At 39.6% G+C, this 15,324-nt stretch overlaps 1 protein-coding gene across 1 annotated transcript in view; it reads right to left on the minus strand.

Moving 5' to 3' along the window:
* kpnb3 (karyopherin (importin) beta 3) overlaps positions 1-13,764 on the minus strand; it is a 36,565-nt gene extending 22,801 nt beyond the window's left edge. Inside the window, exons 1-5 of the mRNA XM_042334243.1 lie at positions 13,651-13,764; positions 6,440-6,520; positions 3,352-3,544; positions 2,164-2,266; positions 71-167 (exon numbers count right to left, since the gene is read on the minus strand). Of these exons, the coding sequence (XP_042190177.1) occupies positions 71-167; positions 2,164-2,266; positions 3,352-3,544; positions 6,440-6,520; positions 13,651-13,728 (552 nt within the window). The 5' untranslated portion in view covers positions 13,729-13,764. The remainder of the gene's footprint in view (positions 1-70; positions 168-2,163; positions 2,267-3,351; positions 3,545-6,439; positions 6,521-13,650) is intronic.
* Positions 13,765-15,324: the final 1,560 nt, after the last annotated feature.

Consider the following 15,324-nt stretch of genomic DNA (forward strand, 5'->3'; position numbering starts at 1 on the left):
GAAGAGCAAAAATATAGGAATGTTTGAAGCATCATGAAAGCATTTGAATGATAACAGCAGTAATCCTTACTGTTGGGTTCTCAGTGTCCTGCATGCATTGAAGCAGCATTCGTTTGATAACTTCAAGATAATGTTGCTGCTGATTTCCAAAAATTCCTGGAAAATTCCTATTCGAGAAAGGTAACAAGCCCTGGATTAGTAAATGTCACATCAACTGCCCCAACATGACGTTCCCCCTTATCCTCTGCCGATTGTTCTCCTCCAGTTTCCTGACCTCCAAGTTCTCCCCTTAAGGCATATAGCTCAGTACGCCATCTCCACAGTCTATCAGAGGTGCCGCTCTTCGGATGTAATGCTAAATCGAGCGGATTGTCGACCACGACACTGTAAGAAACTGCCTTTTCTTTCCAAACACCACCACAAGATCTTTAACGACCATTTGCACATGGACGCGAGTGTGTTTTGGTGGCTTATCTGAGGGACAATGCAGCGCTGACAATGCAATACTCTGCGTTGGGAGTAGCTTAGACTTTGTCTAGAAATGCTGTGTTTTGCCCACAAAATACAGTCAATCCACTTTACAGTATATTCTGTGAAGCACTTTGAGACATCAATTACGTGATAAGATACTATATCAAATGCAAGGATTATTATCCGAATCAAGTAGGATACAGTTCCATGGATAACAACCATCCTCTATTACCTCATCCAGATGTTAATTATATAGGTTTGTGCCTGTTCGCTCTCAAAGGGCAGCCACATGCAGTGTTTAGCCATCAAAGCTTAAAAGTGCTCAGTTGATTTACCATTCATCAACCCCAAGGATGCTAGGTGCAATTACAGTCATCCTCACAGCACTGGCCAAGATCAGTTACTCAGCACAGAATAGATTTCTTCCTGGCATGATACTGAGATATAAATTGTCTCGACACAATAATGGAGTACTATCGATAATTTGTATCATACATAATTCCAGTTCACAATTTCAAAAATTGCTCACAAGTTCTAATTTGTTAAGTGAAAAGTTTAACCAATAATTGTAGCTTTGGACAAGCTGGAAATTGTGGATGGTGGAACTGAGGAGACCAGTGAGGAGTGCATCTGTGAAGTCGAGGCTGGAAGGTGTGAGTGAGAGTTTCGGCAGCATTTGGGGTGATGTTAGTTGGAATCAGACAATGTGGTTGAGGAAGCAGTCCAGGCAATGGAACTAAATGTGGGGTAGTAAGGATACGAAGAACGATACTCTCAGTGGCTAGAGCACTCGCCTTGCAAGCGAGAGACCTGGGTTTGATTCTTGCAGGGCGAAACCTTGGGCAAGTTTCCTTACTCCACACGCCTGATAATTATCCCTCAAGAAAAAAAACAATAATAAAATTGGTCACTTCAATCCACGATTGTTTGTGGGACACTACTGTGCACAATTGGCTGCTGAGTTTTGCCCACAAATATACAGTCAATTCGCTTTACAGATATTCTGTGAAGCGCTTTGAGACATCTAGAAGATGTGAAAAGCGCTATATCAAATGCAAGGATTATTATTATTTATTATAAGAAACTTTTAGCAGTGAAGAGTGATAGTTTCCTTTCATCATTACAAAAAAAACACTGTTAAACTACAAGTGTAATGAAAATTATCTGTACAGAAATTACTATAGTACAATGTTTTGCAGTATCCACATGCATGGTACACGATTGATAAACAGGAATCCATACCATGTCAATGTTGATAAAGAATTGGAACATTTCTCAAATCAAGATAAACTGGAAACTGCACTTTGGGACACTTTTGTGAAAGGCACTACAAAAATGTAAATTCTATTGTAACTGTTTGTTCAAATTGAGAATGCATCTTCAAAGTCAAATTGTTGACAGAATATTAATTAATTTAACCAAGATGCAGAAAAGGATGCCTCTGAATTCACTACAGACCCAAACTATTAGAAGCATTTTTTTTGATGAGAAATGGCATGCAATATGCTCAAGATCCACAATGTATTGTCTCCTGAGCCAATGCTCCTATCCTGAGCTTGCCCTTGGTTCCTACCATAAATTCTCCATATTTTTATGTTCCCTCATCAATTACTAAATTACTTATCTTTTGAGTCAAGCTGCTCCTGGCATTTAATTGTTTGTACACTGCATGCCAAAAAGCTAAAGACTTACCAGAAAATATGCAACGCAGCCTCACGTAACCCCACATTCTGGGAGCTGACCGATTCAAAGAGAAATTTCAGGAGTTCTGGCCACTGGTTGTTGCCATCGTCATCTAAACATAAGCAAGTCACATTTTTACCAAAAGATTTATTATCACAATGTAATCTTAATTGAGTATTCTCAGCAAACCACTCCCCCACTCTGTTTAAATACTACAGACTAGCCTGAAATCTTGAGCGCTACTACGAACCAATGTTATAAATTTCAACTGCAGGTTCTGGTGATATTAACCAAGGCAACAAAACTGACAGAATGAATACTGTTAGGATCATTCGGACAAAAAGGAAGAGTGGTATCTTGAAATTTCTATAATGAAATATGTAGAATCAGTTCCATGGGACTTTGAGAATAAGCTTCGTCAAATACACCTACAAATTGAATCAAAATCTCTCCCCTTGCCCTTCCCTAAATCAAATACAACATCCTTTTCAAGATGATTTGAGTTAAAACTCCTGTAGAGAAGCTTTTTTTAAAAAAAAGACTGATTTGCTGAGTTGCTCTTGCAGTGAATGACTTAACAAATATATATGGGCAGACAGGGAAATTCAAGTAATACATTGCATTGTTAATGATTTTACAGCTCGTATTTTTGTTTTTGATAAAATACACAATAAAATTGTCAATCAAACCTAGGGAAAGGAATAATCTCATTAGGCAGCATCCTGAATATACTCTGGTTACTCAATATAGAAACGAAGCTCCTCAACAGCTGGTAAATGTATTGCCAAGTATAAAACTGAACCAAATACAACAAAGTCTCAGATTCAAACCATGGTTTGTTTATCTGAGCAGATTAGCAGTGAGACACAAAATATATCACCATGTTCGCAAAGTAGCAGCTCTGCTGGAAACTTCCTGTGGACATAAGGTGAAGACAGGATTGAGTTTGGGTGTGATGTTCTCACAATCACATAAGCTGCCAATGCTTGCCATCTACAAGAGTGATTATTTGGGCAAGGTACCCAGAAATCCTAAGAACATATCCAAACAGGCCAGTAGCTTCAGGAGACGGAGAAAGAGTTAAAATGTTGAACAGAACTAGTTGATCATTCATCAAATCTTTCAAACAAACACAGAGCTGTGAAAATCGTCTTTGAGAAACCTGCAATTTGTAATTGATGACATCAAGCGTCTTACCAATTAGATTCCTAGAAAGCTCTGCTGCAATGTCACAGGTCTTCCTCCTGATGTTTGGTGACCCCTCTGTTTGGATTCCCAGAAGTAATTCTGTCTTGATAGCATTCTGTGCATCAGTTGGCAGGTTTGGATACACCTCTTCAAACGAAGCAGATAGCATTCGGCGCATTAAAACTGCGGCCATCTGTCTTACCTGCAAATGGGAACAAATATGAGCAATACGCACAGCTGCCACCTTTGAACTGGTTGTAAAAAAAATTACCCGATGTGCATGCATCAGAGTTTGCAAAGGGAATCTACTACATTTCAATCATAGTTTCACAGCCACCTCAGAAATACAACTTCGATAAATGGTATAAAGCCATTAAAGCAAAATATCAAGAGTATGTGAACAACTGAACAGAACATGCTATTTTCAAGTCCCATTTTAAGATTTAATTGTATGCATTAGTCACAAGAGAGATGCTGCAGGTTTACGAAAGTAAACAAATTGAAAGTTGAACATACTATGAAAAGTAAAATTAATCAGTAGATTATTTTTTAAAAATTAAAACTATTCCATACGTCTCTTCTGTACTTGAAAGAGATGAAACAACCTCACTACAAATTACCATGAGCATTAAAAGCTCCAAGATGCACGTTTCACTGACAAATAGGTGTTGATTCTAGGTCAATACTGAAGAAACACATGAACAGTTTAATATGTGGTTAAAAGTTCTTATATCATAAATAAGTCAATCATGCAAACCTTTGGCTTTCTTAATGATGTTGAAAGATTAAACTCAAATTTCTGGAAAATTATAATGCGGGTAATCAGGCCAAAAATAAAGACCAACTATTTCCATTTTAATCGGGAACCTCATTGGATACAGTTCATGATTTCCATACTTGGGAAGGAAATTCGATACACACATCAACAGATTAGTCACAAAGAAAACTACTGTCGCCGAGTGTGTCAGCTGAATTCTGCCTCTAACATTTTTATACATTGAATCATCATGGTCTCCCTAAGTCTCTTATGACAATGGAATACAACCACCCGTGTTAATTCATGAAAGTAGAATTCTCAACTGGTATTGCTAAGAGAAAGGCCAATACATATTCTCCCAGTTAAAGTTTTAATTATGCCAAGCTGTGTTCCAGTATTATGTCCCCAATATAGTGAGAACACTGGCAAGTTGAGACTCATTTGCATTATAAGCAAGCTACAACACAGATTTATTTTTAAAGCAAGTTGTGTGTAACTGAATAATAAAATAATTCTTGAATTTGATATAGCACCTGCAATGTCAAGAACATCACTTTGACGTTTTTGTGAAGTATAGTAACTGTATTTTGCACATGTCCTAATTTTAAAATATATGGAACAATATGATCTCCCTAGGGAGATGGTGGAAGCAAATAGTGTCAACTCATCCAAATGCAAATTAGATACATTTATTTTAGAAAATAATATTTTGGGATACAGTATATGAGTAATTTGAGACATGAGAAATGTTGTAGTGCTTGGAATAACTAGGCAACTTTAGATCTAAGGATCCCAAAGCTTTCCAATGTGATGGAAGTCGAATCCATACAGAATTAATTGCTATCGACATCTCCATTATTGAAGCATGCGACTACCAGGATGGTAGAAGGCTGACTAGATAGACCTTGCACTTTCTTCAGTTAGCAATTTCTATATCCCTATGTTAAAATTATGTACACTGTTCTCTAAATTTGCTATTTCAATCACAACATTGGAATACAGTTATGCAAATTAGACACAAGTGGGTAAGAGATGGAACTTTTTAAGTTAGTGTGAATGGGGAGGAAACCCCAACGTTTACTTATCCCCCCCAAAATCTAAAATACCTGTGCCAGCTAGATAGGCGCTTCAAAAAGCCAGGGGCAAATGTGGTAGCTACTTGAAGACCCTGAAATCACTTCCCACACACTGGCTAGCATTTTAAAGTGCTGATGGAGCTGCCCATCCCTTCTGCACATTTGCACAATGAATGTGGTAGTGCTGACCACTTAACATACCCCATTGTAGCAATTAGCATTTTATGGACTCATAAATACTGTATAACTGTATCGAAATATACAGACAGATGCAAGTCATGACTCATGACTAAGCACATACTATTGAGTATCAATTCATTTTGTAAACCTTTTGCCACTCCAAAAGTGATTCAATTGATAATGCAGTTATATGGAGTCCTGTAACTCAGTGGTGAGAGACTTGCAAGCGAGAGACCTGGGTTCAATTCCCGGCAGGGTGAAACCTCGGGCAAATTTCCCTACTCCACATACTCGATAATAATCCCTCAAAAAAAAATTGGTCATTTCAATCCACGACTGTTTGTGGGACACTGTTGTGCGCAATTGGCTGCCACATTTCGCCGACAAATATACAGTCAATTCACTTTACAGTGTATTCTGCGAAGCGCTTTGAGACATCTAGAAGACATGAAAAGCGCTATATCAAATGCAAGGATTATTATTATTATTGTGCAAGTCAGTAAGCCATTCAGCATGATGACATCATGCAAGCTTTTATTTCGCAACACTAACATATTCAAACTGGTTATGAGCCGTCTTCCAAAATCCGTTTGAAGTGTCACAGTAATAGCTATGATATATACTGTGTATCCAAAGCATAATGTTATTTTAAGGTACATTTGTAAAGATTACAATTTAATTGACAACATTCCTCAATTGTCCATATTATGATGAAAATAAGATTATCAATTAATGAGTATACACATCAAAATTTTAAAGCAAATACTGGATTATCAAACATTAGTCCTTAATTGCAACAGCAGTGGATAATATAGCATCACTGTACATGTGTGTGGAAACGGAGGGGGGGTGTGGAGAGAAAGAGAAGCAATCGTTGTGTGGGCACTGAACCAGACCAATGAGATGCAAATAGTTTCCCAACTACCTTTCATTACTTGAAAACAAAGAACTGAAACTAGTTTTGCCCAGTCAGTCAGTAACTTAGAAATAGATCTCAGCCTTTTGCTTCTCCACAGCCATGGAGAACTTTTCACTGCTAAATTTAAGGGAAAGAAGCAATTTTCAAAAAAAAACAATTACCCACCTCTTCTCCAGCTGCTGTATTCCTAAGTGCTTGCAGAAGAAACGTGACCTTTGCCTGGCCTGTGATATTCTCATAAGCTTCCTGAATAACAGAAGGAATATTTTTAAATTAAGATTGTGTCGCATTATCTCCAAGTCTCAAAAGTCTCAATAAACCAATGCAGATTCACAATTCAAGCTGTAATTTTGTAAAGGAATGTTATCAATAACCACTTCAGCATAAACTATTAGCCTTGATCAAGATGTTACTCTCTACACCTAAATTACACACACATACAAGTTTGATCTCAATCTTCTAGAATACCAATCCTACCATCATCCCAATATAGCTCAAGCAATTTCTTAAATGGGTCTGAAAAGATCACATCTAAGTGAATCGATTCCTTAAGGTCAGCTTTGTTGTATTACGTTTTAAACAGGTAGCCTCAGGTCCATTCTATACAATACAAAATTCTATTTGTAAAAATTCTTTCACATCGGGAAGACGTCCCAAGGCGCTGAAGATATACTAATACTATATACTAAATATATGATATACTGAAAAATCTAAATTATTTTGTCCACAATTATCTTAAAATTAGAACTACAAGTTAAACCTGAACTCACAAAATATTTTTAAAAACATGGTAGACAATAATGAATGCATTACCCCCAAAAAATGAATTATAATATAATGTATATAATTCTTGCATTTGATAGTGCTTTTCATGTCTTCCAGACGTCTCAAAACACTTCACAGAATGTACTGTAAAGTGAATTGATTGTATATTTGTGAGTAAAACGTGGCAGTCAATCGCGCATAGCAGCGTCCCACAAACAGTTGTGGATTAAGTGACCAGATTATTATTGTGTTTTTTTTAAGTATTTTCATCTAATGAGGTTTATAATCAGATTTAGCAATGAAGAATTTAGTTCTCATCCTGAATGTGGAGTCCTGTAGCTCAGTGGTTAGAGTATTCGCCTCGCAAGCAAGAGGCCTGAGATCTATTCCCAGTAGGGCGAAATGTTGGGCAACTTCCCTTACTCCACACACCTCTGCTTACCTAGCAGTCAGTAGGAACCTGGTTGTTAGTCGATTGGCGGATCACTTTTCCGGGGATAATAATTTGGTCACTCAATCCATGACGGAGACGGCTGTGTGCAATTTGGCTGCTGCGTTTCGCCCACAAATATACAGTCAATTCACTTTACAGTATATTCTGTGAAGCTCTTTAAAACATCTAGAAGATGTGAAAAGCTCTATACCAAATGCAAGGATTATTATTATCCCGGAAAAGCAATCTACCAACCAACAACCAAGTTCCTACTTACTGTTAGGTAAATAGAGGCGTGTGGAGTAAGGAAATTTGCTCAACGTTTTGCCCTGCCAGGAATCAAACCCAGGTCTCTTGCTTGCGAGTCGAGCGCTCTAACTACTGTGCTACCGGATTCCATTATCGATTCAATTGATGCATTTAAACAGATACTGCCACAAACTAATGCAATGTTAGACCGGGCTCCATAGCTGAATATGTTACATAAAATATATAAAAATAACTGCTTGTCGAAATTATCAAGACTAACCATGCATTACAAGCACAAATATACAGTCAATTCACTTTACAGCATATTCTGTGAAACTCTTTACATCTAGAAGATGTGAAAAGCGCTATATCAAATGCAAGGATTATTATTATTATTAATTCATTTCTAACAGTGCCATGGGAACTTTAACATCCACCAGGGACCTAGATTTAATATCTCATCCAAAAGAACAGCATCTCCAACATTGCAGTTCTGCAATACAAATGTCAGCCTAAATGTTGAACTCAAAGTCCTGACTTTGAAGGTTAGGGGTTGAACCTTCTGACTCGGAGGTAAGAATGCTAGCAATCAGACAGCCGTTACCGTAAAGCGCTCTGAAACCCCATCCGGCGTGGAGGGCGCTATATAAATCCAAGTTGTTGTTGTTGAGAAATTGTGGTGAGACAGTGAGACACAGATGCAGACTGATTGTGATTTTAACCACAATAGTCTCAGTGCTGTGGGTATGCTGGCAGTTGTATTGGAGGGACTCAATCAGAGAATACATGCACAATGATATTAAAACTTTAAGCTGAAAATGACAAATTATAAACTTTCTGAATTAAAAGAAAACTCAATTTTTCATCATAGAGAAACTTAAATTTTCCAGCAGTGAATCAATTTGCAAAATGTATTAGTTTTCTCAGATTTTCCATCTAGTGAGGTTTATAATCAGATTTAGCAGTCAAGAATTTAGTTCTCATCCTGACCTTCTCAAGCACACACAAATACACACACACAGGCATTATCACAACATGACAAGTTCAAAGATCCTCCTTGCAAAGTCATTGGATTGCCTGTTCCTAACTATGCAACTGTTTGACATAGCTGCTTTGACACTGAAGTTGCACCTTTAAAGTATTACGTCAAGTCTTACAAACAGCCGATGCATAAACCCATTAGCTAAACCTCAGCTACAACAGGCAAGGATGACCCGAATCACTTTGTCAGTAAAACATCCAATTAATTCAGAGGCTCAAAGAATCATAGAAACCTTTTGAGTCATCTTTTGGTGTCAGCCTCACGTCAGACTCTGAATCTCTCTGGACTGATACTCCAGTGCAATACTGGTATGTGTTGCATGTTGGAGGTGCCCTTCTTCAGATGCGATGTTAGACTGAAGCCCCTTCTGTCTGTTCAGGTAGACATTAAAGATCCCAGGGACTATTTGGACAGGGAAACAAGTTTCTCCTGGCGATCAATTCCCCAGATAAAATTGATCAATCATTCCATAACTGTAAATATTTTGGTACACTTTAGCCGTGAATAGAAACAAAGAAGCACTTTTATAGCACCTTATTTTGAAATGTCATAGAAAATCACAAGTGTACTTTTGAGCACAGCCACTGCATTTGTTGCAAACAAGTCCATCATTTATACCAGTAAGCTGAAACGTAACAGACATGGTGCAAGTAGAAATGCAATGGATGTGATAATGAGCTGAAACATAATGGGCGCGATGCAACGTGAAACGTAATGGACGTGGTATGGTGCAAACTGAAAACATATCTTGGGTCTGACATATCTTGACAGCTGTTTCTCTCAAATGGATTTAATGCCTTCACATTATAAAATACCTTCATCGATTATCAAGTTCAATCTGCACATATGTGGACCCAGTGACCTCATCATTTAATATACACAGTATCTTACTATACAGACATTTCAAAAGTTATAAGAGACTTCAACATATCTAACTAATGACAACAAGTAGGGAAGCACAGCATTATTTAGATGGAACGACTTTGGATGAAGGTAGAAATGAATACAAGATATTCAAAAATAAAAGTGGCTACACAAATTTGATGTAAGGGTCCACTTGAACAAATCTCTTTCTGAAGCAGAAAGAACAGCATTACACTATACATCAAACTGTATTGTGTCATCTATTCAGAGATTTTGGACATCCCAATGATGACTGATAAACCTGATGTTAACCCACTCTATAATCCTGAATGAAAGATTTCTGAACAGAGGTACAAAAAAAGCATCTCCTGCCAGGATTACACATTTCAATCGGCATTAGCACATCTATTTTCAGATCTGAAGCCAATTGTCTTTTAAGAATGAATGTGCTGATTATTACAAGTGATGTAACTGAAAAAACGAGAGTGGCTTTGATGACAATTCAGTAGCAAATAGCAGCTCAGTCTGACTAGACATATGAAGCTAGTTAAATCCGCATAGGATTCCCTACCAGGCTTAAGAATAGAAACCCAAGCACTTTTAAGAATGAATGAACAAACTGACATTAACTATTCACAAAGAAATCTCATAATAGTACAAAAGCTGTGTGAATCAAGCCTATACAGCAGACTTGCTTTCACACTTTTTTGTACGATGTTTAGTTATCAATCATCACTTTATTAAGAGCCTGGGAGTCATTTAAAATGAAGATAATTATAGCGGGCTAAATAAATTTGGGTCAAATTTGCTTTTAAACATCTCCATTATTAAGTGGTGATTAATGCAAATATAATCAGACACCTTTTTCAAATGGCTAATCTTCATTTGTAGGCTGATATTTGTGGGGAGGGAGGAAAAGATGGGATCAAAGCTCAGTCTTTCCCAATGCTCACATATACAGGGTGACCATAAAGTCGTGATACCCTATTATCTTTAAAAAAAATTAATCTCTTTTAAGACTTATCAGACATGTAATGGTATCATGACTGCAGTTACACTTTCCAGCGATAAATCGCACATAGTTAGGAGCAGGATTCCTGGATGATTTCCCCCTTCCCAGTCTGAAAGTACTGAGACCAACTGGAATTGCTGATACAATATTAAGTCAACCATTCAAAAAAAAAGGAAATATCTCCCTGTGCCATGACCATCAATCCTCCAAATGAATTAGACTTGGCAGCTTGTGGGACATTACAGTTGCATTCCCTATAAAGACAGTCACTACACTTCAGATCAAATACTTACACAATGCTTTGAGACATTAATACAAGATAAAAACAAAAAACATTTTTGGGAGGAGGGAAGGGGGCTGACAACCTTGTTGTAACAAAAATGGGAAAACTTTATATTAAAATTGTGGTAAAATATAACTAATCTTTGGTTTGATGCTGACCCTAGGTGTTTGAAATGATAAAGTGTTCTATTCACAACACATAAATCTCACACCGAGTACTAAATTCACTAAATAGTGTAACTCCAATATAATGTGCACAACATCTCTCTGGAGGGCTTTGAAGTCACAATTATATACAATAAGTAGTTTGCCATCATTTAAAACAAAGCATTACTATCACATTATAATGCTATTATTATTATTATTATAATGCTAGTAACTCAGGATAGCCAACATAAAAAAATACAACTACCCATCATAAAATAGAATGGTCCTACACCAGTGAGATTCCAGGTTTCTGAGGAAATCAAAAATGACCCTAGTATACACTCAAGCACTTGTTCCTTCACGATCCACAAGTTTAAAAATAGACAGAGGGCTGATATTTCATAGCCCATTTCCACTGGATAACATACTAGAAAATGTAAATAACCCCCTGATTGAAACTAATACTACAGTCAACTTTTTCTAAATGCAATGTACTTTGTTATATATTAAACATCTTTCTAACTTATTCCAGTTAGTTCACCTCAAATGACTCATACAGAATTAGCAAACCACATCCAATGCAGTTCACAGGCACACTCCATGCAAGCACCAGCTAAATGAAATGACTAATGAACATCATTGGTGTTAGGGAACAAATGTCACAAGTTCCACTAAGCAATAATAAGCATATCCATATTTCTGATGGGGAAACTAAACAAGGCCCAATCTGCATAAAGATGAAAGAAAAAAAGGATTAGAAAAATGCAGTTTATAAATGTTAACTGAAAATAATCACCCACTTTTGTGCAAAAGTCAGAGATAAAGAACTGTAGTTGGCATATTGAATCAAGCTTGTTGACAAAACCCATGTAAGAGTAGAGGCATTGTCCCTGATTTTAAAAGGTCATTATAAAATGGTTTGGCTCTGCTTTGCAACCAAAGTACTTGATTTTTGTTTCTAACTTCTACATCATTGCTCTATAGATATGATTACTTAATGATACATTATATAAACAGTACATCAAGTTCAGTACTGTAAGCAATTCCTTTCAACCAGGTGTGAAAAATGATTTACATAACAGGCCCATTTAAAAACATTTCCAATTTTCTTTTAGTTCATACAAAGACAACAACTCAAAATAACAGATTATCAATTGCACTCAATTCTTCCAGAGACAATTGAGTGCAATTGATAATCCATTCACTTCACAACTTCTGCACTGCATTGTACTGTGTGATGGGAAGCCAACTCCACTGGCTTCCCATCACACAGAGGGTACAGTTCCTGGTCCTGACCTTCAAAGCCCTCCATGGTCTTGCTCCCCCCTACCTCTGCGACCTCCTAACACCCTACAATCCTACTCTACTCACTCAGCGGGCTCCGGCCTGGCCCATGTTCCCACCTCGCTCGCCCCACTATTGGCAGGCGGGCCTTCTGTCACTCTGCCCCACCATCTGGAACTCCATCATGCAGTCCCTCCACTTCGCCCCCTCCCTTGCCACCTTCAAGACTCATCTCAAGACCCTCCTCTTCGACCTTACTTTTGATCTCCCTGCTTCCCCCACCTGCCCTCCACCCTCCCAGGCCCTGACCCCCAGCTCGGGTCTGTGACTCTTTCTATCTGGCGCCTTGGGAAGTCCTCCCGACGTGAAAGGCACTTTACAAATATAATTTTGGTGTTGTTGCATTGCTCTTTGAATGCATACTGCAATTTAAGAGGAAATAAACATTAAATTTGCGATTAGATGAACCCTTTTGCTATACAGACAATATGGATTTTACATGGGTATAAACATCAGTAATTTCTACCAATGTACTACACACACACACACTCTATCGAGTCTTATCTCAATATTTTCAGAGATCTACACATTATGAGCGTTTATACTTTTCACAATACATTCGCTTCCAATGATTCAACGTCTGGATGTAGAAACGAGACTACCGTTATTGCCCAATTATGGGGGTATCTGTTAAAGCGAGAATCCTGATCACGGTGTATGCATTCCGGCATATGAAGTAAAAACCCAAACACTTCACACATGAGCAGCTCTGCCCATCCCACAAAACTGGACCGGAGCAGATTCTAAAACACTTGCATTCTGGAAACTATAAATCAAAGGAGGAAATCTAACACAGACACACACACACACACACACCTCGGGGGCCTTGAGCTAATCTTCCAAGGAGTTCCTGCTGGAATCTCCCGTCTATTCAACACGTTATGGATCCATTAAAATGACGGATCCATTAAAATGACGGCGATCGATGCGCGACTAAACTTCATCTTCTCCATTTATTTACAACTGAAATCAAAAGGAATTCAACATGGGATCCTCTTCCCTCCCGCCCCGAGCAGAGCCGCTGCCCTGACCGCAGCAGCACATGGAAGGAGGGAGGCGCTGGCCTCAGATACAATGTAATGCAACGTGCCCGGCCTCACTGCCTGTCACACGTGGGCCCGGCCACTGCCTCCCCCTTGCCATCCCTGCCACTGCCACCGCCACAGAGGGAGAAGCCGGCCGGCGGCCCACCGGCCTCCCTCGTCCACCACCAGCCCCCGGGGGCCCAGCGCACTCACCTCGGCCTGTTTCCTGATCGCGTTATCAGGGTTCAGCAGGTTGCTGAGTAAGAGGTAGAACTGCTGCTGCTCCGCCATGGCGCCGTGTGCGTGTGTGAGAGGGTGGGAAGGAGGGAGGGAGGGGGAGAGAGAGAGAGAGAGGGGGGGGAGGGAGAGGCTGGGGAAGCGCCGGCTCAGGCGACCTCTGACAACACGCGGAGGCGGGGCTGTGCACCGGCCGCTTATCAGCTGCGGGCGGGCGGGTAGTGGGAGGAGCAGCCGCGCTGCGCTGCGCAGGGGAGAGAGACGGGAGGAGGAGGCGGGTGAGTCCGCGAGGCGGATGGTTTGACCCCCCGGGAGCGGGCGGGGCAGACAGGACGGCTCCGGGGCCTGTGTCTGAGCGGCGGGGAGGCCCGTAACCATAGAGACCGATTGTGTCACGTCTCTGGTCAACGCGATGACGCAGTGCCGCACACGCCCACGCATGTCATTGGTGGCGATTCATTAGCGACCATGCGCACACCGCAGAGAGAGAGAGAGAGAGTGTGTCTGTCTGTGGGGGGGAGTGGAGGGGTGAAGGTCAGGGAAGGGAAGGCCTGGCTGGTGAGCGTTGAGGAGTGGCCACTCTGCGGTGCCAAGCGTCAGAGACAGACAGACAGAGAGACAGAGAGAGAGGGGGGGACTCTCTGTGTCATTGCCCCTGGATCTCAGCCCTCTCCACCCAGCAACACCCACTCACCCCCACACCTGCACAGTGGCAGCTGTCTTCATTAATAATGTAGTGTGTTTTTTTTATTATTATCCAGCAGTCTGCACACAGCATCGCCCCAAAACGGTCATTCACCTGACCGCTGTTTGCAGGACGTTGTGGTGCATACGTTGGCAGCCACGTCCGCCCACAAATGCAGCATCACTAAACTTTCCAGTGAAATCCTGTGAAGCGCTCCGAGACACTATCCTGCATGAAGGGTGCTGTATAAATGCAAGTTGTTGTCTTAATGAAATGCTGAGAAATGCTGTGTTAAAATACATGAATTATTATTACAGTGCAAAGAGGCATTCATTTGATTTCCTGGTCCATTAATTACCTGTTACAGTAGTTCCTCTGGGAATTACTATTTATTATTAAAATCCATCTAAATACATGGAGTTTTTTTTTAAGTGGGCTGCATGGAAAATTTATATTTTTCAATCAAAATAATTGTTACTTTTAATGATTGAGACTTGACAGATCTGAATTTCACTTTTGTGCTGTTGTTGCCCCATGCAGTTTTGTTAAATAATTTATTTTAAAAACAATCATTTTACATTATTATTATTATACACCTTATAACTTTCAACTGGAGAATTAAGAGAGATTAACCAGCAGACATGGGGTAAATTTCCACATGTATGCGGATGACACGCAACTCTATCTCTCTGCCTCAACTCAACTGAGCCAATCTAGTACACATGTCTTTTAAGCCTTTTGAGGAATGGTTTCAATGTTTGAAACAGATTATCTGTTTGTAAAAGCAGCATAATTTCTGATGTCTGATTTTCTTTTTTGTTTTTTCAAAAACCTCTGGATGTTGAGCACAACTGGATCTCATGATTTCAAAGCACAAAATGCAGGGACATCTGTCACCTGAACAAAAGGAAGATCCAGATTCTTACAAGGTTTTCACGGGCGGATCCGGTAGCCATGCCATCAAT

This window comes from Callorhinchus milii, unplaced genomic scaffold (genome assembly GCF_018977255.1).
Source record: "Callorhinchus milii isolate IMCB2004 unplaced genomic scaffold, IMCB_Cmil_1.0 Scaffold4, whole genome shotgun sequence".
NCBI classification, from domain to species: Eukaryota; Metazoa; Chordata; class Chondrichthyes; order Chimaeriformes; family Callorhinchidae; genus Callorhinchus; species Callorhinchus milii.